The sequence below is a fragment of the Charadrius vociferus genome, unplaced genomic scaffold (genome assembly GCF_000708025.1).
Source record: "Charadrius vociferus isolate BGI_N301 unplaced genomic scaffold, ASM70802v2 scaffold309, whole genome shotgun sequence".
Lineage (NCBI taxonomy): Eukaryota > Metazoa > Chordata > Aves > Charadriiformes > Charadriidae > Charadrius > Charadrius vociferus.
Window position 1 is genome coordinate 2780520 of NW_009661370.1, and position 22929 is coordinate 2803448.

Sequence of the window (22929 nt, forward strand, 5' to 3'; positions counted from 1 at the left end):
AAGGAAAAAAGGAATATGTTCTTTGTTATTCTACTCCTTTTCTGCTCTAGAGACAATACTTTTTTTCTTAGGGACTGACCGAATAGCAGAGGAAAAAATGGATCCTTAGCAATTAAATGAAATCAAGATGTTGAAAAAGCGGGAAAGCATCCTTTTTGTGTTTTTAAAATAATTTCCCATAAATACCTATATCCTTGAGTCTATTTCCTAGACTTTCGTAAAAGGCTATATTAAGCAAAAATGATACTTTTCAAGGAAACAATATAGCTCGATCTTAAGGTCTCCCCCACCTTTTTTAAATTATATTTTTCTGAGAATTTTAACTTCTATTTCCTGCATACCTCTCTTGGATTCTTAACTCAATGAAGCACTATTAATCATGCCTTGATTTTTGACAAGTTAATGATGCTCTTGCATTTGTGGTTTTCTCTTATGTTCCTTTCCAGAGAAAAAAGTAGACTCTACCTACAGGAGTAAGGCTAAGGCTAAGGTTTTCCAAGTGAATGAGTCACACTGAAAATAATCTTTGGATATTTTGGTCATTCTCACTCTTTCTTCCAGTAAAAGGGATAAATACCCAAACCCAGAAGTATTTTATTCTATAGGAAATTCTTCAGGTAAAGCAGACATGGATCTTAGCACCATTCTAGTGTAAATTTTACTGACAAGACTGCATTATTTGTGCAAATGTTTTCGAAAGTTACCCTTGCTATTTGTAGTGCATTTTCATCCCACTCCTAACAAATGAGACTCCTGAATTTCAGTTAATCTTTTGCCTCGACAGACACTCTTAAATGAGACTCAGTTGAGTAGGCATTGTAATTGCTGAGAAAAAGGACTGACTTGCCAACAAAGAAAGAGGTTATACTGGAATTATTGATAAAATGTAGACCAATAGTTCTTCTAAATCCTCAATAAAGCAGCACAGCAGTAAACAGGCTAGCAAAAGTCCGTGTCTTGTTCTTCACTTATCCACCTTCAGCAAAGTAACAGAATCCACAGCATTAGCAATTTGAAATAGGAGAGAAGCAAAGCTGAGCTCAGCTGGAAGAAGAAATTTTGGCTTCTATTTGGTTTTGGTTTTCTTCACTGGCTGTTTTTCTGCACTTCATAAAAATAATATCATACTTCTTTCATATTACCAAATCAAATAAGCATTGTACAGCAGGGCTCTTTGAATTGGCTGTAAAATATACTGTTCATGATGCTTCAGTACAGATACTAAGTGAGAAGATACAGAAGATCTCAAAGAAACACAGTCTTTCTTTACTTCCTAGTAAACCTTTAACTTCAAATGGTGACACTTTTTTAGGTTCACAGTAAGGGGTATTTACGATATCCAAAAGCTTTTTATACATTAGAATATTATCCAGTACTTTACTACCATTCCTAATGCTTACATTCACCTTCTGTTCCTGAGCATCTCCTGTAACTGGAGAGAGTTGTTTCAAACAAAAAACTGACTGTGGATATCCTGAATGGATATTAAAGACCACAAATAATTTGAAATCTTATTAGACATTAGACAGTATTAACATTCTTATAAAGTACATATGTTGTCTATTTCCAAATGTTGTTATTTTTTCTGGTTTCTAAATAAACCCTACTGCACAGCTATACTTAGCAAAGACAAGACTTACGCATTTTCCAATGAAATTTAATTGAAGATTTGTAACTTAATAATTAAACGTAGGTATTTGTTGTCACTGAGTGAAAGCAATGACATTCTTTAATATTCACTTGCTTCACTTGGAATGGTTTTAGTTCTCGGAAGTTCTTTGAATACTGACTCAAAGAAGTCAAACATCTCCTTTTCAGAATCCATAAGAGGTGAAATCATTATCTCTATGATTTTATTGAAGGTAATTATCTTTATTTTAATCCCCCTCCCCCCCAATGCTCCATAAACACCTTTTATAACATAAAACCATCTGTAATAAAATTTCCCATTTCCCCAATATATCAGCATTTTTCTACAAAATGAAAACAGCAAAGCTAGCTTGTCTTTCAAAAAATATTTTTCAATGTTTAGCCAAAATTCATTCTAAACGTATTAATGTATCTGTTCAGCTCTGAAAAAGTTTTATACACACAGAATCAATCCTCACATAATTATATAACAAGCAATTAATTTCCTGTTAAACTGGCCAAAAAATTGCCTAGATTTGGATGCCAGCATTCTACCATAACGTATTGTTTAGGAAACCACAACAATAACAGAAAAAAACTCCTCTTCAAGAGTCAGTTAAGCCAAATGATTAAACATAGCTTTGCCTACCCATATCTTCCTGTTGAATCCAACAACAGTTATTTGCAGATATTTAACTGTAATTACGATTTGTATTGTTATTTATATTGTTACCAAGATGTAAAAGTTACTTATCATAAGATTCATAAGCCTAATGAAACATATACCTATATTCAAACTAGGTAAACGACATTGCTATCATATAAACATATTTGTAAAATGAAAGCATTCTTATACTTACTCTTTATAATGGATGCTGAAATTTAAGTTACTGTTATTGAATATACTTTTTTTGTAAGCACAGAAAACATTTACGTTCTATTTCTACATGACAATTTATATGGAACCAATTCATATACTGAAAACTACAGAGACCATAGGATTTTAAGAACAGGTGAGTATTTGCATAGGGACATAATAAATTCAATCTAACAATTCTAATAAAAATACCAGTTAATTGAATTCTGTTGCCTAGTATTCTCACAGTACTTAAATCTTTTGAAAACACATTAAAACTACCAAACTAAAAGAACAGCAGTATCAAACAGCAATAATTTTTAACCAAATGCCTGCTGCTGCTTTTATGACATTCCACGTTTCATCATTATAGACTGACTTAAAAACTTGGATTATTGCAGCAGCTTTAATAAGTAGAATTGAAGTGGTAGACTGTTGCCCACAAATCACATACCGCTTTAACAACAGTATACATTTTAGATTTCTCACCTTGTCAATCATTTTACGGGCTTCCATTTCTTCAGAATTGGGATTTTCCAACTCAATAGTGTAAGTACCTTTGTCACTCTGGTCATCCTCATTGTCCTTTTCAGTAGCAGCAGAAATATGTTGGCTTTTCAACTTTTTGTCCATGTCCTGGTTCTGACTAGGCCTATGGCCAAGGCTTCCCGAACTCCTTAACAATGCAGCCTGTAAGACAGGTAATGCAGCAGAGGGTTCTTCTGATTTTTGTTTTAGAAGTTTTGCATGAACACCATGTACTGCTCTGTGATGCGATGAGCTGGCTTGCACAGATGATGGGACTGCTTTCTCTCCTGACGTAGGTTTCACTCTTTCAGCTCGTGCATGAGGTGTTGGAGATGGAGATTCTGGGCACAGAGCTCCTACATTCTGAGAAAAAGAGTAAGAACGTCTCTTTCGAGGATGGTCTTCATCAAAAAACTCAATCATAAAGGCAGTCTGACTCAAACCGGCTTGCTCTTGCTGCTTTTCCATGGAATGGACTTTCTGGTGTGACTTTTTCAGCTCTGTATGATGATGCCTTAAGTGTTCTTCAAGTGCTGCCCGCTTACTGTAATGCCGGTGTGCACCAGCATTTTCTGAATCACTTTGCGTACCATCATCATGCTTATTCCCTACAAGCAAAGCAAAAGAATATATAGCACAACAAAACAAAGAAAGAACTCCAAACCCCAACCCAACACATACAAAAGAAACTGGCAAACTAAGAAAGAATTTCAAATTGGTTTTCTGTTTATACTCCAACAGCTTTCAGTACCTGGCTCTGCAAATTTTGTACAGCTCCTGGTAATGCATTCAACTCGCTACGAGTCAAACAACGAAACACTTTATAAGCTGATCAGTAACAGCAGTGCATTTGAATTACCTTTTCCATCAACATTCTCATCTGTGAATACCTATCAGTGACTTACAAGAGACAGTATTTTACCAACTGTACTATAGTATGTTTCCCAATTATATTAATTTTGTTACACAGCCAGTTGATTACAAATGACTACCGAAACGTTCTAGGGAAGGTTAAGAGGAAAAAGAAACCCCTAAAATAGTCCTTCTGGTAGCTGAAAATACCCACTGAGAGCCACAGCTCGTATTGTTGGATTCCTCACACAATTACAACAGTTTATCATGAAAAATGTCTACAGAAAATTGGAATGAATTCTTTATTACTCCTTCCAAGAAATACAATGAGTTTTTCCATCATTCACTCCCTCAGCATCTGTATGCATGTAAAATGGTTATTACACATTCATTCCACAAGCTACTTTAAGATTTATGAATAAGAATTAAATATTTAATAAATCATATATATGCATATAAATATACTTTGTAATGATACCTGAAAATGCACGGAAGTCTGGATACTCATACACAGTAAGTCACATTTAACACAGAGCAACTTGTGTACAGTGAAAGTGTCTACACTTTTAAGTTTTAGCTCAGTTCCTGGGAAGGAAAAGTTTTACCTTCTATGAACTCTTTTGGATCAAGTCTTACTTGTGTGTACATAGAATGTACAACTTTTTTTTTTTTTTAAGGTCTTTTCATTTACGTAGTTAGGTTAAGCAGCTACTATTCAGTTAAATAGTAATCACATATTGGGAAACTTTACTTATCAGACTAATGGCACTGAATACACAGCTAAAATCCTAATTTACATTCCTGTTTGTCACCTATTTGTACAGTGCCTATGAAAACAATGTGATGGTTCATATACTTCCAAATAATAACAATAAATATCAACACTACAGTGAAAATCATACAACATAATTTTATCAGTGTGACTTCAATACAGGATATTGTAAGAAAAAGCTGAAAATTATTATTATTTTTAAATCAAACTTTCAAAGTGGCTAAGTATATTCTCTACCTTTACTATTTGAAAATGTACAAGTAATGAGTGATAATACAAACATATCTGAATTTTGTAAGCTTCTGTGATCTTTATTATGGTCATATGCACACCATAATTTACACCTCTCAGATGAAAATTTTTCAAATTTTGAGCAGTTTCTGCCAGGAAAAGGCTAAGGCCTTGTAAACAAAGCCCTTCCTATTTATCAAAGTGATATGGCAAATATTTTAAAGAATGTTCATGAATATAATACTGTATCGTGAAGAGCAAAGAATGCTCTGTTATATACTCTAGAAGAAATATTATGCTATTATCTTAATGCTAGTACATTGATATGATTCTGTTTTCAAAATTTTATTTTTTAGCTTAATTTGGAAGAGTCAGCCTTAAAAAACAAACTTTTGATCAGTAAGACAATGCACGTTGTACCCAGCTGGTTTAAGAGGTAGACATGATAATGTGGCAGAATCAAGAAAAATAGGAATTGCAGGGTTAGCCTGCTGCAATTAAAAATAGAAAATAAGAGACTTGAAAAAGTTCTTGAGAAGTTTTCATTCTGAAAGTTTGAATGTCACCAGAATCTTCATCTGAACATCTAAAATACTTTCTTCTCTATTCTGCTAAGCGGTATCCAAAAGAAAATATACTTTTCACACTTAACATTTGATTCAATTTTATTTGAACGGTCATTGTCTGCAGTAAATGAACACCTGGAATGCCATTCAACAGCAGCATTCTTATAAATACAACATTCTGCAAGCTTAGTATGGAAATTGAAGCTCTTAGTCTATTTCAGATTCCTGACTCAAACTTGACTCCATCATACATGATCGATTTAAGCAGAATACCTATATGATGTATTCTTTGCCATAAATTATTTTCTTAGAGCAAATGAATATTCGCAGAACATATGCTATTGGAAGAGTTGCTAAAAGCATAATTTGAACTTCAGAGCTTTGATTCTAAAAAGCAATTCAGCTTTTAAAAGTAATGCATGGGAAAAAGTGAAATATATTAAGTTTAAGGTTTGGGTTTTTTCCTTTTCCCTTTCAAGATCAAGGTTTTAAATACCTGATGTTTTCAGCTGTACTAGAATATGTCCAATTAGTATATTTATTGTAAGATGATTTAGGATTTGGTCTTCTATCCTCTTTTTTAAGACTTAATACTGCAATAAAATTTCCCAGCACAGATCCTTGCACACATGTGGAGTATCTGTGGTTTCAAATGAACTCCACAAGGGCTCAGGGATCCACTCACTGGATGCTGGTGAGGAATGGTTGCTTTCAAAAAATAAGCATAGCTGGAATTATTCACTTTACCTTTCAGTCTCTTCAAGTACACTGGAACATCACTCTTAATACTTTTGGAATCCTCCTCTGTTGGTTCCCATATCATTCTAGGAGGATTGTTCTGTGCTAGCCAATCTGCTACTTTGCTCTCTGCAGCCATCATCACCGTTTGAAGCCCAGGCAGGTCCTGACCACTGGAGGAAGAAGGCTTTTTTGACTTGTGACGCTGTTCCGCTGTGAATTTTGTCACGTGATCTTTGATTGTTACTTTTCCTGGAGTATTGTCATCAAATTCAATGGTAAAGGAAGCATGCCCTGCACCTGCTGCATGGGAGCTTTGGGTGTCTTTTGTTGGAATTTCATGAATAGTGCTCTCTGCTACCTGCGAAGGTTGCTGAAATTCTTTTGTAGGGATTTCAAAATAACTTGGCTCCCTACAGAAAGGATAAAGTTCTTCACTTGCAGCTGCAGATTGCTCCTCAGCTTGCTTGGCATCTGTACTGCATCCTATTAAGAAAAATAAAAAATAGATTTCACAATACTTGGGAACTTCAGGTTCTTCAAGAAGTTTCAGAACTCCTGTAAAGGCCACTTGAGTAATTTCTGGAATAAACAGTAAGATTGTCGAGAAGATTGCGCAATGTAGTTCTGGAAAAATACTTCCAGAATTACATATAAGAATTATTGCTAAAAAGACAGCACGAGCTTTGGCTGTATGGATTGTGAAGTGGCAAAAAGCTCACTTAGAGTTTGTCAAAGGAAATTTGCATTCCAAAAATTTTTAGATGATGTAAAGGTCAGATGAGTTATTAGCACATGGAAAACGGGGAAATCACATTAGAGAAATAGTTGAGATGACCATTATTGCAATTCCAATCCATTGGAAAAACATAAAATCAAGGTGCTCCCAAAACAAGTGCTACTGATCTGGCTTTCATCTCCTGCAGTGGATAACTTGTTTAATTCTGTTTGGTAAAATTCTTAGGAAAAACAATTCACACATTAATGCAAGATAACCATTAATTCTGGCTAGAAAAGTTTAATAGTGATAAGCATTGGGAAGTGTTTCGGAATTCAAACACTTTATGTCTCTACAAAAGATAAAACCAAAGAATTGAGCTAAATCCGACTGTTGTCGGCTCTTATTTTACTTGTTTCCATAATTTGTAGATGAACAAAAAAAGCAACAATAGCTGGAAGCATGCAGAACGATACCAAACCATGCTCTAACTGGGTAAAGAAACCAGAATGTGGAAAAAGCATGGGGTAGTAATTGAAAGTCCCACTGTACAGCCTGAAGGAAGGTTAAAGCTTCTTGGGGCTGCTAGCAAAGCTACCAATGTGCCTTTAAGAAAACAAACCTTCTGGTTGCATTTCATGAACTAGTAAGCTAGCCAGAATATCTGGTGTAGAGATGTGCTATAAGCAACAGATGCTTGAGATGTTAGTAGCAATGGCAAGTTACATTCCAGAAAAAGAATTCTGAATAGTTCCTATGTGATTTATCATGAATCACATTAAGATGTTTAAGAAATCATTTGAGGTTGCCAAGTAAAGGAATAAGAATGCAATTAATAGATTTCTGGCGCTAAAAATAGCCACACTATATCCGCTGACAGAGTTAACATTTGTGTATGAAACTATTATGCAATCAGGTAGCAATAGCAACATTTATACTGGAGTCAGGAGTCTAAGGGGTAAAGGATGCAGGCCGGCATAATGTGCCTATGCCATTCTTCACAAACACATGCTTCTTGTGAAGATTTAGTAAAAAGTTAAAAATTAAAAAAGGACGGTAGTTTGATACAGAGAAATAGAACTAATTAAAGGAGAGCATAATAGCTGGAGAAGTTAAAAACTGAATAACATTATGGAGTGATAACAAAAATAGTACACATTGTCTGTTATTGCCATGCTTGGATACCAACGGGATAAAATAACTCTGATGCAGGTAACACAGCTTTTTGTAATTTATTTTATCTAAAAGTAGCTGATACAAACACTAAAGATGTTCAGAATTCAGACAGTTTTTTGCACTGTGCTGTTGCATTCCAAGAATACCCTGACTAATGCTTTTCACTGCACTGGCAGCTACCTCATCTCTGTGGGTCAGCTTTCAGGCACTACAACAGCAACTCACTACTCCCCTTCCTGCGAAACAGAAGGTTTTTTTTAGTCTCCTTCCTGAAAACACCTATGCCAGCAGACAACCAATACAGAATGAATCTATTTTACTGATGCAAAGGTCATTAAAAAACCTTCTATGTTTAGACAGAAAATACACAGAAATAAACAAAAGTCACACTTTGCAGCTACTAGATCTTAGGTAAACTACTGTCACTCCCTGTTTGCTTCATCCAGTTAACAAGCTGGAATGGATCAAGCTCTAGTAGGATCAAATCTAGAGCCAGGATCCTTACAGTAGGCAAGACTATCATTGAACAGGAGAGCAACCCACCAGGGAGCCAGTTCATAGGTACCTTATTTCTTTCCCCTGTGGTTCTACTCAGAGCTTCAAGCCTACAATTTAATGCAATTCCATCACAAATAATTAAGCAAGATATAGTGTGCAATGGTCCTTTAAAAGATAACTGGCTGATACAGTATGTTTTGAGAAACATTCCTACTTTTGGGCCAGGCAAGAGCAATCTACCAGCCACATAAACAGTATTTTTCAGTAAACATGAAATAACTGCTTCATCACCATCTTTTGAAAATTATAAGACTGTAGTCAAACTGTATCAGATGTGTGGTAGGCTTAGGATGAGGGGATCTATAATACTGTCTTGTCAGCATAGGCAGACAACTTCATAATGTGAAACGTGCCTGCACCAAATTTAACGTTTGAAATCAACTGTTTATTCTCTAATGATACGCACAGTACTTGATTCTAATATTGTTGATTAAACACCTGCTATAATATAATTTGAATCTAAATTATGACAGTTTAATCAAAATAAGTGAGAAACTAAACTACAACTAAATTGTAAATTTTTCTAAACTAGAAAAATTCTTAGAAATGATACAATGAAAAATATCTGAAGTACAAGTTAATTTTAATTACTTAAAAAGGCTATTTTCAGTCTGAAGTACTTGCATTTTAAGAAGAGTTAAATACATCAGAATTGACTAGAGCAAGGAATTGAAAACAATGAGGAAACAAAAAAATTAATATAGATTCTGATCTGAACCACTCTTTGGAATTTTTCACCCAAATTCTAAATGCAAGTCCTTACAGCTTTCTAAATATTACAGAGAGTGATCTATAAAATAGCCTTACCTTTGAAATCCTATTAAAAAAGTCATCTGCCAAGATGAAGGAAATTATGTATCAGACTACATAGAGATAGCTTTCAGATAAAACCCTCAAGAAAATACTGAAGAATAGAGGTCATCACAGCTCTATAATTTTTAAACAGAACAAGCATAGTATCTGTAGAACAAAAAAGACAATTGTGTGGAACTGAAAGTGTGTTTTGGGAAAAAGAGGGGACAGACAGGTTGTGAACTGCAATCTCTTCAGGAACTGAAGAGATTTCTGAACTGACAAGGGTGAAAGGAAAGGGGCAGAAAAAGAACCAGGGTATCTAAAGAATGCACTCTCGTTCTACAAAGGTCTAGAGCTACAAGAGGCAACTGTGCAATAGTTTCTGCAAGGCAAGTAAGGAAGCAATAACTGTAGCTGCTACATAGGTGTAGTGAGACTGTTAATGGAATAATGAGTCTAGAGGAGACTAAGAGGGAAACTATGTAATATTTGGGAAATCATAGGCTTAACCAAATGGAGATTCAGGGAGATTCTTTACTAGAATAATCTTAGAGATGATCATCAGAAAAGCAACATTCATCTTGTGTCATTAGCAGAATTGATTTCACTTTCTAGGACTTAAGGGGGTTTTAAGTTTTGTTTCTTATTGTTACATACACAAATAGTCAGAATCTTAAAATTTTACTTGCCAACCTGGACAACAGATGTCATAGGTGTTCTGTGCTATTCAACACAATCTATCAGATATGCATGAAGTTGCCTGTGTATATGAGTATATTATCATCTGCAAATATAGGATGAAACCTCAGAAAATATTTTGCACAGCTTTCAGATTTTTTAGAAATCTTCTTTTTTTTTTTTTCTTTTTTTCTTTTTCCTGCCTTAAACATACATTTTTAAAAATAAAACTTGTAAAAGAAAATGACCTGGAATTTACAAAGCACTTCTTGAAAAAGTATCTGTAAACCTGCAGCAAAATATTTATTTGGAGAAGGTGTAAGAACCAGCCAAAATATCATATTTACACAATCCCCCAAAATATTCTTTATATGTTAGCTTTATATTTGGTACTGTGCAACGATATGTTTAAGGAAAAAAAAAAACTGGAAGCTACTGTTTTCAAATGCTTACTATAATTTCTTTTTTTCCTTTTTCTTTCTCTTCATGTTACTACTTTTTATTTCCCACTTACCTTCTAGGTTCTTTTTTTGCTTTATCGCTGAAGTATATTTTTCATTTGTTATTTAAAGACAAGATTGTGAAAAATACATGTAATGATTCCCCTAGTATTTATTAAGATGATCTTTGTCTTTTAATGTTATCATAACCTGTCTTATGAAGTAGTATGAAAATTGCTCTCTCTAAATAAAAATATAAAATAGTATTATAAAGAAAGCCCCACCTCTCATAATAAATCACTGAACTGCATGCTTTAAAGAAGGTGAAGTGAAAAAACTGCAAAACTAATCTTACTTAAATATATTGCTGTGGTGGCTCTAAAGTTCTGTAAGCTCCTCATGACACACTGTGTACGTTCGTTGCTGTAGCCTTGCAAAGCAAGCCTTATATATACAGAAATTGCACGTATTCCAGGCCAAAACTCAGTAAAATTCTAGAACAAACTTCTAGGAACTTTAATGTTAATACTAATGCTTACACACGTGTGTAACCTCCTACACATACTGATTACAGTGGTACTTTTAAAGTAACAGTCAGTCTGCTTTACCTTAAAATTATACCATTTCTTAGATGTAAGGAATATTTAAACTCATATCTTGAGTTTCCAATGCTGGAATTAAAAAAAATACTTCATGCCAACTGGGAAAAAAACACTTCAGATTCTTAGAGCCTGTTTAAAAATTGACTTCCACCTTTTCTTAGATTTCTGGTAAAGGCATTAATGATGTAAAATTCTACATCTACTACTGAGATGTAGCAGAGAATGCAGTTTTTGCTTTTCCAGGAAGTGAGAGTGTAACACATGGCAATAACAATAATTACACGTCTGGTAAACTTGCCGATAGCATGTAATTTTAACAGCTGCAGCATAGATAAAGTCACACCATAGGTGTATATGCAACTATTCATTTTAACACAGACTCGTAGATCATTATCAGAGCAACATGCATGTCAAAAAAAAGCAGAAAGCTTTTTTGTTTTTAAAGTTTTGCAGGCTATTCTGCTCTGTTCGCAAATTATTTTCTATTAGTGAGTTTCAATTGTGACAGAAAGACAGTAACATTGAAATAATCTTATTAACTTGAGACTGTAAAGACTAATTGTCTATAGTCGGCTTAGCAGAAACAAATCTCCCATTTCAATCTCCTCATTAAACCTTGCCCCATCTGTTCTAATTCATGCCTTCTTTCTATTCAGTGAATAATCATGTACCAAATCATTAAAGCATGAAGCAGATACGTCATAGGATTTATCTGTTAAATGATATCAGGATTTATTGATTTGAGTTACTGAACAAAAAGTTTAAGAACTTACGTGTGTGAATTTACCTGTAATGTACTTACTTTTATGCGGTTTATATTAAGAAGCATGTTCCAAATTGGTGTTTTAAATGCTTAATACAATTTAGCCCATGAAAGAACAAATAACTGCATCTATCTTGAGTGTTTTTTATTAAAGTTCATTTTTATTTAAAAAACATCCAAACATGACAGTCTTGTGAAGTTTCCAATTTCCTTTCCTTTATGTTCCTTTATATTGATTTCCAATTATTATATTCATCTATGTTATAAAATCCAAACTCATGAAGAAAATACATACTAACTGGTTGAAAATTAATTTAATATTTTCACGGAATGTAATTGTAGGCCAAAGGGGCCAAAGCTTATGTCTCTATTTTGTAACTGTATGAAAACATTCCGGATATTTTTTTCAGTGTGCATCTACACAGACATAACTAGTGTTCCAAGATTGAGAAAATGTGTCCATAGAGGCAAATGTTAACTCTCACCTGGTCTGTCCTCTCAGGCTCTCTGTCAACTCTACTAAAAAACATCTACAAAAGTCGAAAGCCAGACTAGTAAAACACACGACTAATGTCTACTCAGAGATTAAATGATCAAGATAACAAAAACACTTTCTATACATGGGATTTTAGTTCCATATCCTCCCAAATTAGTTGTTTTGCAAAAATGTCAGGTTTCGGTTTTTGCCCAGTAGTGTCTTCTCATTTCACATAAGCTTTTCTTTAGTATGTGCTTATTCAAACTGAATTCCATTATTGCAGATGTATTAGTATTTCAGTTTGAGGAAATAGAAGCTATACCTACACTCTGCTTAGATTAATTCATGCTTAAACAACAACAACATAAACAAAAGGGACTTCTAACTTACATTGTACATTTAAAAAAATTAAATGTATTTGCCAAGAAGGCACTGGGTCCAAATTTTATTTTTATTTATTGTGTATGTATATGGAAAACAAACAAACAAAATCAGTTAGTGTAGAAAATATTAGTCCGTCTCCTCTATTGATAATTTACCTTATGATGACTTCACTAAGGCAAAGCACATCAAAATATTCCCATTGCTGACATTCTGTCTAGAACAAACATGGTTTTCATCTACTACTGAAACAAACTGCACCTCCTTGATTAGTTTGAGAGGAAGTTGAAACCTCATTTTTCTTTGAACTCAGGAACTAAGACAGAAGCACTGATCACATTCTGAAAAATCTCTTGGTAAAATAAATACAAGAGCATGTAAACCACTTGATGCAATATTGTTTCTGAAAAGCAATTTAAAATTAGAAAAAAATAAGAATAGGCATGCTACTAAACAGAAGCTGGAATCCTGTGTCATACTTTGTTAATAGCATGGCACCAAAAGCACAGACTTAAGGATGCTACTTTTTAATAATCCTATATTTAATATATGAAATATAATCCTATATTTAATAATCCTATATTTAATGAGGGCAAATAACATACATGTTTTTTAAATTAAAACAACGTAGATAGATACACATGAATATTAGAAGCTTAGAATTCATCTTTTTGTTATATTAGTTTGCTACAGACATCGGCATCTAAGCAATAAAACCACAAATATTAGAGACTTTACTGTCCCTGTTTTGGCATATACAGCAAGATACAGTCACGGGTTTCATAGGCAATAGTTAATGCTTCCTGTAATCTGGACAGCAAGGAGAATCATGTGGCTAGCAAGTCTATCAATGGCATGACTTGAAGGCAAGGACTTCTTTTTCTTTGTAACTGATGACATACGTGCTTTTTTTTCTTGTTGAAAAAAATCAATGTGGAACAACATCCAACAATCATTGTCTCTCATTATTATTGCCATTAGCAACAAAATTTGTTGTTCCTTAGAAATGCTTAAAAGTGTTTGAAGAACACATTTCTAGAGAAGATTTGAACTGCAGAGTTATAGATTACTAATGTAGGGCATTAAACCTGTAGTTAAAAAGCCTCCGTAGGAGCAGACAATAGCACACTACTCACACTGTATATAGTGAAGTTTTCAACCAAAAAAACAACCAAATAAGAAAGCATTCTATAATTGTACTGCATTATGATGCAGTTCTTTCATATGTGACAAAGTTGTTTAAGTTGCATAAAACCTGTCCTTAGTTTAAATATTTTCACCTAGTTTCTTTCTACTAGTCCAAATCTTAAGGGACTTACTTTACTGTGTTAGTTGTGACAACTTTAGACTAATATGAAAAAGATCATTAAAGGACAAAAAGTTACTCCAAAGATGTTGAGTTCATTACATTGAAGTATTAGTTTAGTTTGATTTTATATGTTTTTAGAGTTTACTCCAATTCATGAAAAATAGGATTCATGATAACCAAGGCAACTACTATTGCAGGAAGAGAGAAATTCCCACCTCCATTTAAGTACTTAAAAAACCCCGCAGACTTAAAATTCCTGGGCCTTAAATGCATGTCTAAACAGCTAAACAAACATGGTTTGATTTTGTCCTAACTTGAGTAAGTTTTAAGGTTATTATCTTTATTAGAATAGTAGTCACTTTATTTATATGCCTGATGATAGATTTAGAAGCCTAATTATAGACATTGAGATTTAGGTTTTGGCAATACATACTGTCTATAGACAAGCTAACTAGAAAAAAAAAAATCTGTATTATGGAGAAATAAACTTTAGTAGTTTATCTGTAGACTATGAAAATCTTTACTGCAAGAACCATGAAATGCAATTCCCACTAATGGAGCATTGCTGAATTACAGGAGAGAATGTTAGCATAGATCACCTTATATAGCTGGAAGTCAAATACAAAAATAATATATTGTCATTTATTTTTAGAAATTATTTTGATAAAATATCCCTATGCAATCTCTAACTTTGAGCATATAAAATGACAGATATGGATTAAATTGATAAATAAGACACACTGGTTCAGGTAATATTTTCTATACTTACTGATAACAAATTGTATTATATACTAGAAAACTGATACATTATATGTGAAATCTGTCTCTGGAAATTCATTATTCCTCACAGAATAAATTTTTTAAACTAACTTAATTTTAATAGACTTTCATCTGTACAAACTGCCTATGAAACTTTCAAACATTAATATCTGTTTAGTTCGCTAGTTAATAATATATGCACTTTACTAAGGAGCAAAACCCCCACAAAAATATGACAACAGACTTACCTGAAGCCCCCGTCTCATTAATTTTTTCTTCCTGCTTGCTATCTGGCTTACATCCGCTTTTTTCATCAGCTTCATCATCACCCCACCAGGCTGGCTGTCCATACAAAGGTGTCCCACGAGGCATGGCAGAAAGATCTATAAAATCAGCCCAAAGCACAGGAAATTACTTTTCTGTTTAGTTGTGATATTTAGTTTAAAATAACATGGAGAGAGAGTCATTTGCTTGGATTGTATCTCCTGGAAGCTGAAGTGAATTGGTTGCATGCATTTGCCTAAACACAAAACAAATCTGGAGGCTGGATAACTGATCTGGGTTCTAAATATAAGAGCTTACTAATGACCTGATCAAAACTTCTGGCACAAACGTTTATGCAAAGGCAGCTGACATCTCTTATTGTTGCCCTGATATATCTGTAAACATTATTTTCTGCTTTCAGTTTGAAGTCATCAGCATAGCAGTACATTCCTAAAAGCTGCCCACTGCTATTTCCATGAGAAGATTCTCACTTTTACCCACATTGACCTTTCAATGAAATCTGAACTCACTGCATGAAAAACTGATCAAATTTTGCAATGTTGCCAAGGTTCCAAATTGCTGACAGCTACTACACAGTGCTGAAAGTTACCTTGTGTAAAACTTTACTGAGCACAACCATTTTATTTTTTTTTTAAAAAGGTAATACTTAAATTACAGTACAATTAAAAATGCCATTTCTTATATAGGAAGTATACGCATGATTAAAAACACTTAAACGTAAATATTAAATAAGAAAAAAAAGAACATTGATATAATTAAGATTTCTACCTTGATGATAAATTAACTGTATTAGTTTTGACCTGATTCCTTGGAAGAATAGCTCGCCCTACTGAGATTCAGCTATTCTAATATACAAATGTTCTGAAGACACTTTAAACAGTCTTTATATAAAATAACACGATCTGTTCAAATCCAGCCTAGTAGCTTGTCTGTTACTTTGCCTATCATGAATTTTAACATTTTTATTCAGTGTTTTATTCACTGCAATTCCAAATACGATATAAAATTTCATAGCCATGCTAAAAGTTTCCACATGATTTAAAGATACTAAGGACTTCTTTTTTTAAACAGCGTTACACGTTAGTCAATACTGAATTGTTTTTAAAAACTTTATGGCTGATGCTTGCGGACTGAATTAGCAATAGTAAACAGCTATGCATATATACAGCAACAGTGAGAGAATCAATCTCCAAAAAGTTTGAGAGCTGTACTCAAATATAAATCTCTATTATTAACTTTGACCATTATTTTTGGAAGAGTGAAAAGAAAAATGGAAGATGATAACAAAAAAACCCCACTGTGCTATTTCATGAAAATTTAAGAGGACTCAAATGCTGAAAAGACACATTGAATAGGAAAGCTGAAGCACAGCTTTATGTAGGCTTTATGTACCCTTAACAGGATGCTAGATTAGCCAACAAAACAAACAGGTTAATTAGTTATACCACAGAATCCTACATGTAGCAAAAAGAACTCTTTGAAGCGTGTCTTCCAGAAGAATGGATTAAACCTAAACAAAACTGTACATCCTTGACCTAAGGAGTCAGATCTAGTCAACTCCATATTGAGGAAGCAACAATACCTGATTAATTTCTTGTTCTTGGGGTTATCTCCTGTAGTAACACGTAACACAGCAAGTTACTACAAGATAATTCCTATATGAACAATAAACTTTAGCAAGCCTCACACTGAAGTTAATACACCCGCAGAAGAGCCACCACGCCAAACTACATAAAAATGAAAGATGATGTAGAAACACCACCGAAGCTACAGTCTCTACATTTTTTTTTTATACTGCAATAGAACACCTGGCATTCATTGTTAAATGCATCACAATAGAACCTAATATTTATAAAGAAACAAAACCCCCACAAGTTTAGAAAGAAAAAAAATAATGGAAAAAAGTAGGAAAAAAAAAAAAGAAAGGGAAAAAAAAAACCAAGAGTGCAGGACAATGGTGGTGGTACAAAGCACAAACTGTACCTGAACAAATATTTTCAGATTTTCAGTTAACCTGCAAAAAAGAGCACACTTTCCTGCCACAAATATCGAAAGTTTGTGATTTTGGGAAAGATAAACACAAAAATCTGATAAATGCTGATTAAACGTCCCTTTGACATTTTCTTAACATGTGGATGCTACAGTAAAAAAGGCAGAAATTCAATTCTGAAAGTTATTAAAATATGTTTAAAATTTCACGTATGTGGAGTTTTTACATCTAGCTATAGAATTTCACAAGCATCCTAGCAAAGCAAATAAATATCCTTTACAAGTTCATGTGCTTCTGCAGCAAAAATGAACCTTACCCATTGATTTTTCTTCAGATTTCAGTGCTTCTGTAGTTTTGTGGTGAACTTCAGCTGTGGAGTCTGCTACCTTGGACTCTGAGCTTTTGGAGCTGGTTTGCTTCGACCCTTCTGCCTCTGAAGATTTTTGGGATAATTGGAGTTGGCTTGTGAATTTTTCATGCTACATGACATTAAATAGAGAAAAAAAAACACCCTCAAAGAGTGAAAAAACCCCTATGTTACCAATACACAATTACAGAGGAACATCTAGGAACTGCATGCTGTTACCTTAAGTGCTTCTTCAGGGACTCTCATCTCTCCCCTGACAACAGTAAAAAGATTAGTATGTAGGCAATGCTAAGGAAAATGCTGGAAAGATTTCTCGATTCACAAGAGGATTTTACAGAAAAGCAAGAGTTCTGCAGCCTATTCTTCCATTGGACACTTGTTCTACAAATATGTCACCATTAGGACTAGCATATACAATCATACTCATCAAAGCAAATGCGCAATACAATTATTTACTATTTGTAAATAGAACATTAGGTAGATACTTTACTGTTGCAAGAATACAAGTTCTCTTTTTTCATTTTGTAGTTTGCTGAGTAATTACTTGTAATCTCTACTTGTATACAATCTCATATGATACAATATTTGTATATTTGTCTCAGAGAAAAGTAATGTTACTTTGTGAAACCGAAGTTGCACATTAGGTTTAAAACAGTAATTAGAAATTGAGGTTTCTTGCAGTGAGAAACAATGAAATGTACTTTATCAATAGTTCTGATCAAGATACAGTATCCTGAAACATGCAGTTTTCTCTATGATAGTAGTGAAGTAGTAACAAGAGAAATCAATATTTCAAAGTTGCTTCTCAAATAGCATGAGAACTCTTCATTTAACACAACCATACTTTCAGCAAGAAAAGCGTGTCTGGGCATTGGGCGTTTTTATGACAAGGATATCATAGCCAAATCTCAATTTATCTTCTAACTTCAGAGTGATGTATGTCTGTTCTGGAATCCTCACATCATTCACGAATGTCTACAGAAATAAATGAGGACAGAAAGAGATATAGTTAAATTCCAAAATAATAAAATGACAAATCACTTAACTAATTTTATAACAAAGTTTTAACTAATTTTATAACAAAGTTTTCAGCACTGCAAATTTTCTACTGGAGAATTAAACTATAAGCTCAAATTGCTGCCTGCTTCACAAAATATTTCAAAAGAAAGGTTAAAGAGCAGTTGCCAACCAGGCTGCTGACATCATACTGGCCTTGAAAAGTTTCTTACAAGTTTAATCTTGTTAGCCGTATTTACTGAATCAATCGTTGATTAACATTCCCTCAAATTAGCACTTCCACTCATTACTTTTCTTGTAGTTTGCTTTTTCAGTCCAAATTAGCTGTCAGACTTGATTTATCATCATATTTGTACAGTATTTAACACTGGATATGAGAATTATGAGGTAGCTTATAATTTCTAAATATTGTCAAAGGACTTAAAGGAAAAATGGACCAAGTTAGTACATCTGAGTAACTCCAAATAGCAGTGATAAAGAATTCAATATATTGCAACTCTTGAAATAGTAGATGTAACAACATTTGTAAGCAGAAATAACATTATTACACCAGCCAGCAGCAAAGCAGAGCAAATTCCGTAGGCTTGACAATACCTTTTGAAAATTCAGTTATTGTACAATAAATAATCCTCTCTTTGAAACCACTGTTGGAAACATAGTTGGAGAAATCAGACAAGCTTTCAGTGATTTGGAGAAGGATTTATGTATCTGAAAGTTTTCCCAATTTCACCAGCCGAATCAGTAGACGCAGTACGGATTACCAATCACTCCAATATCAAGGTCCAGACTAAACCTAACAGCCAAAAATAGCAAGGAAGTTGCAAAAACATGCTGGCAAAAATTTCAAGACAACACCTGAGATATACAGAATGACTAATTACAGAGGCAGCAAGGAGGAAGAATAATACATGTTCAAGCCAAAATATACCTCAGAGATGTAATTTGGAAGAGTTGGAAAAGAATTTTATCCCTCTGGGAAAAAAATTAAATGACATAAACAGGGCTTGAGGTCAGATTATTTGAGCCCTAAAGAAAATTCTAGAAAGTCGCCTATATAAAATGCTAAAAGAAACAAGCCCTTGAAAGAACCGGTGGGAGGGGAGAAGTTTATTTCTTCATTGGAATCTTTAAAGACTGACTTACAGTCTTAGGAAGGTAGGCTGTTAGATACAAGCAACCTGCTGAGGTTGCTAACGTCAGCAATATTTGAAGTTGCGTGTGGTGACTTGAGATACCAGAAACCAAGGTTGGTAACACGCTAAGGTAGGACTGGGCATCAGGAGGTGAGAGTGCTCTCCTCACAACTTGCCATTTTGCTGTTGGAGGAGATGCTTAAACTTTCAGGTAGAGACTTCTCCAAGAACCTGCCACCTTGAATAGAATCGAACTGTATCAAATAGAATCATTCTGGTTAGAAGAGACCTTTAAGATTGCCAAGTCCAACTATTAATCTAGCACTGCCAAGTTACTACTAAACCATATCCCTACATCTACACCTCTATTAAATACTTCCAGGGATGGTGACTCCACCACTTCCCTGGGCAGCCTGTACCAATGCTTAACAACCATTTCAGTGGATAATTTTTTCCTAATATCCAATCTAAACCTACCCTGGTGCAACTTCTGGACATTACCTCTTGTCCTATCGCTTGTTACTTGGGAGAAGTGACAAACACCCACCTTGCTACAACCTCCTTTCAGGTAGTTGTAGAAACTGAGAAGGTCTCCCCTCAGCCTCCTTTCCTCCAGGCTAAACAACCCCAGTTCCCTCCGCTGTTCCTCATAAGACTTGTTCTCTAGACCCTTCACCAGCTTCATTGCCCTTCTCTGAACGTGCTCCAGCAACTCAATGTAGTGAGGGCCCCAGAACTGAACACAGTACTCGAGGTGTGGCCTCACCAGTACTGAGTACAGGGCGATGATTACTCCCCCAGTCCTGCTAGCCACACTATTCCTGATACAAGCCAGGATGCTATTGGCCTTCTTGGCCACCTGGGCACACTGTCAGCTCATAATTAGCTGGCTCTTGACCAAAACGCCCCCAGGTCTTTCTCCACTGGGTAGCTTTCGAGCCACTCTTCCCCAAGCCTGTAGCCTTGCACAGCATTGTTGTAACCCAAGTGCAGGACCTGGCGCTTGGCCTTGTTGAACCTCATACCATTGGCCTTGGCCCATCAGTCCAGCCTGTCCAGATCCCTCTGTATAACCCTCCTACCCTCAAGCAGATCAACACTCCTGCTCAACTTGGTGTCATCTGCAAACTTACTGAGGGTCCCTTCGATCCCCTTGTCCACATCATTGGTAAAGATATTAAAGAGAACTGAGTACTGAGCCCTGGGGAACACCACCTGTGACTCGCTGCCCACTGGATTTAACTCTATTCACCAGTTGGTGGCCAGTTGGCTGCCCCATGACAGCTCTCAAATTGACCCTCTTGCTCATCCCATGTCATACCACTGCTCTTGGAACTCTTCAAATTAGGCTGAATCCCTAACTGTGAAAGTGAATTGTTTCATAAACTGAATTTATTACCTTCAGGGAACTCTATATTGTCTCAGTATCTTCCAAATTCACTCAGTGATAAAGAAACATAAAAGGGTGAAGACATGTTTTTGTCTAGCAGAATAGAATACTAAGCTCTCTATTACAAAAACTAGAGATCAGGCTACAAAGAAAACAGTAAATGTAACTCTGCACAATATTTAAGACACTTTCAGAGTTACAGATCTTTGAAGAATCTGTCCACAGTGTGAGCTGACAAAGAACTTCTGCACAGCATCTTGCCTTAAACTATTCCTCAAGGCACAATTCAAATCTGCATTAAGAAGCTACAATTTACACTCCAAGTTCCTCTCCCCTATGTTTTCCCCTGGCTTTCTTGAACTCTTCCCTCTCCTTTTACCTGAAAAGAATGTAATTTCTGAACTTGTAAGAATGTAGCATGTTCCTTGTAAGAAATATGAATAATCAGTTGTACGTGATCAGTCTCTTGTTCCTTGGTGTTACTTCCTTCATCTTCTTTTAAACTCCAAAATGAAGCCTTAATTTAGGGCAAATTCAAGGCAAATAAAATATTTATGGTTTAGCTGGTATGAGACTGTTACATTATTTTATGAATTATTTATCAGTTGTATATTCTCCCATACCTCAAAGAATTTACAGCTTCTTGCTCATTTTTACTTTTTGTAACAACTTCACATTAATGCTGCAGATAGAAGATCCAGGGTGCCTTTCTGAAAGACGTTTACTACTGGTTTGTGTCTGTTTTGAGGACTCAAAATATTGCAACACCACAGGATCATCCTACTTCTAACTTAAGAATTCTACAACAACATGTACATGTTTCTAAGGAATGCAGCAGCTGAAATCTGCCAATTTTTAAGCACTTTGAAGTTAGGGACACACACACAAAAAATCTTGAATAATTAAGCCAGCCAAGAATCTGAATCTTTGCATACTTGCGTTGCTCATCTAAATCTATTACTACTAGATAAAATCTGGAAAGACAGAAACAATGTCCTTCCTCAAAATTGTAATTGGATCTTCTATTTTCTTTTTCTAAATGAAAATAATGTTTATTTCATTATTTACAAAATTGCTTACCTACATTCTTCCATGAGTAATAAGAACTAAAGGTCCCACTATTTACTGGTTTGTAAGCATGAAACTGAGTGCTGTTCAATGCATATTTATTCCACTTTGACATTGTGAGCGTTCAGAGCAAAAAAACATGTGAAGAATACCCTCAAGGCAGTCTGAATTTTAGTGAATCACCATAATTTAGGCTGCCTTGAGGACATGAATATATATACATATGTATGAATTTTTCCTCCCAGGTCAGGATTCTGAAATTCATGTGCCTGCAGTATACTCAAGCCACAGAGCTCCCAAGGCAGTGTTAGCAGTCCGAAGACATCTCATGACTGAACTGATGGCATACAACAACCAAGCCTCAGTTGCTTTGTCACTGCAGTTTTGAAATCCCTCCACAGGCTTTGGGATGCAAGACAAAGCTAGCTTGAAAAAGCTAGTTACTATACAAATAAGGAAACCTTTTCCCTCTTTAAACCACTCTGTACACATTTTTATGTTTTCACACGACTTCCAAAGTTTTATTCTTCAAATAGTGAGAGTCAACTCTCTTTAAGCCATCACAAAGTTTGCTGAGTATTGTGCAATCCAGTCTTAAAATATCAGTGTGAAAGGACTTCACTATCCTGTAATTATCCCTGAGAAGAATGTTATTCAACAGGGCCATAGATGCTTGATAATCTTTCTGGTATGTTTCTGAGCTCCCAAGGAGACAATACAGTTGAATTCTGTTGATACTGGTGAAATAATAGATTATATCTTAGCGACTGTACACATTTTCTTCAGAAAAGATAAATTCCTTAATCTTTTTTTGTATGACATAAAAGATAAGCAGGCATGCCCAGGAGGA

The 22929-nt window shown here is 34.8% G+C and overlaps 1 protein-coding gene across 3 annotated transcripts in view; it reads right to left on the reverse strand.

Moving 5' to 3' along the window:
- The window catches only part of CEP170 (centrosomal protein 170kDa), an 81977-nt gene that overhangs the window by 51606 nt on the left and 7442 nt on the right, over positions 1-22929 (reverse strand). For 2 of the 3 annotated variants that reach the window (XM_009893643.1, XM_009893642.1), the window contains exons 3-8: positions 18368-18446; positions 17691-17749; positions 17421-17583; positions 15078-15212; positions 6182-6658; positions 3457-3621 (exon numbers count right to left, since the gene is read on the reverse strand). In XM_009893643.1, the coding sequence (XP_009891945.1) occupies positions 3457-3621; positions 6182-6658; positions 15078-15212; positions 17421-17583; positions 17691-17749; positions 18368-18446 (1078 nt within the window). Of the gene's footprint in view, positions 1-2974; positions 3271-3450; positions 3622-6181; positions 6659-15077; positions 15213-17420; positions 17584-17690; positions 17750-18367; positions 18447-22929 lie in introns of all 3 variants that reach the window. The other variant, XM_009893641.1, reaches the window with a different exon arrangement.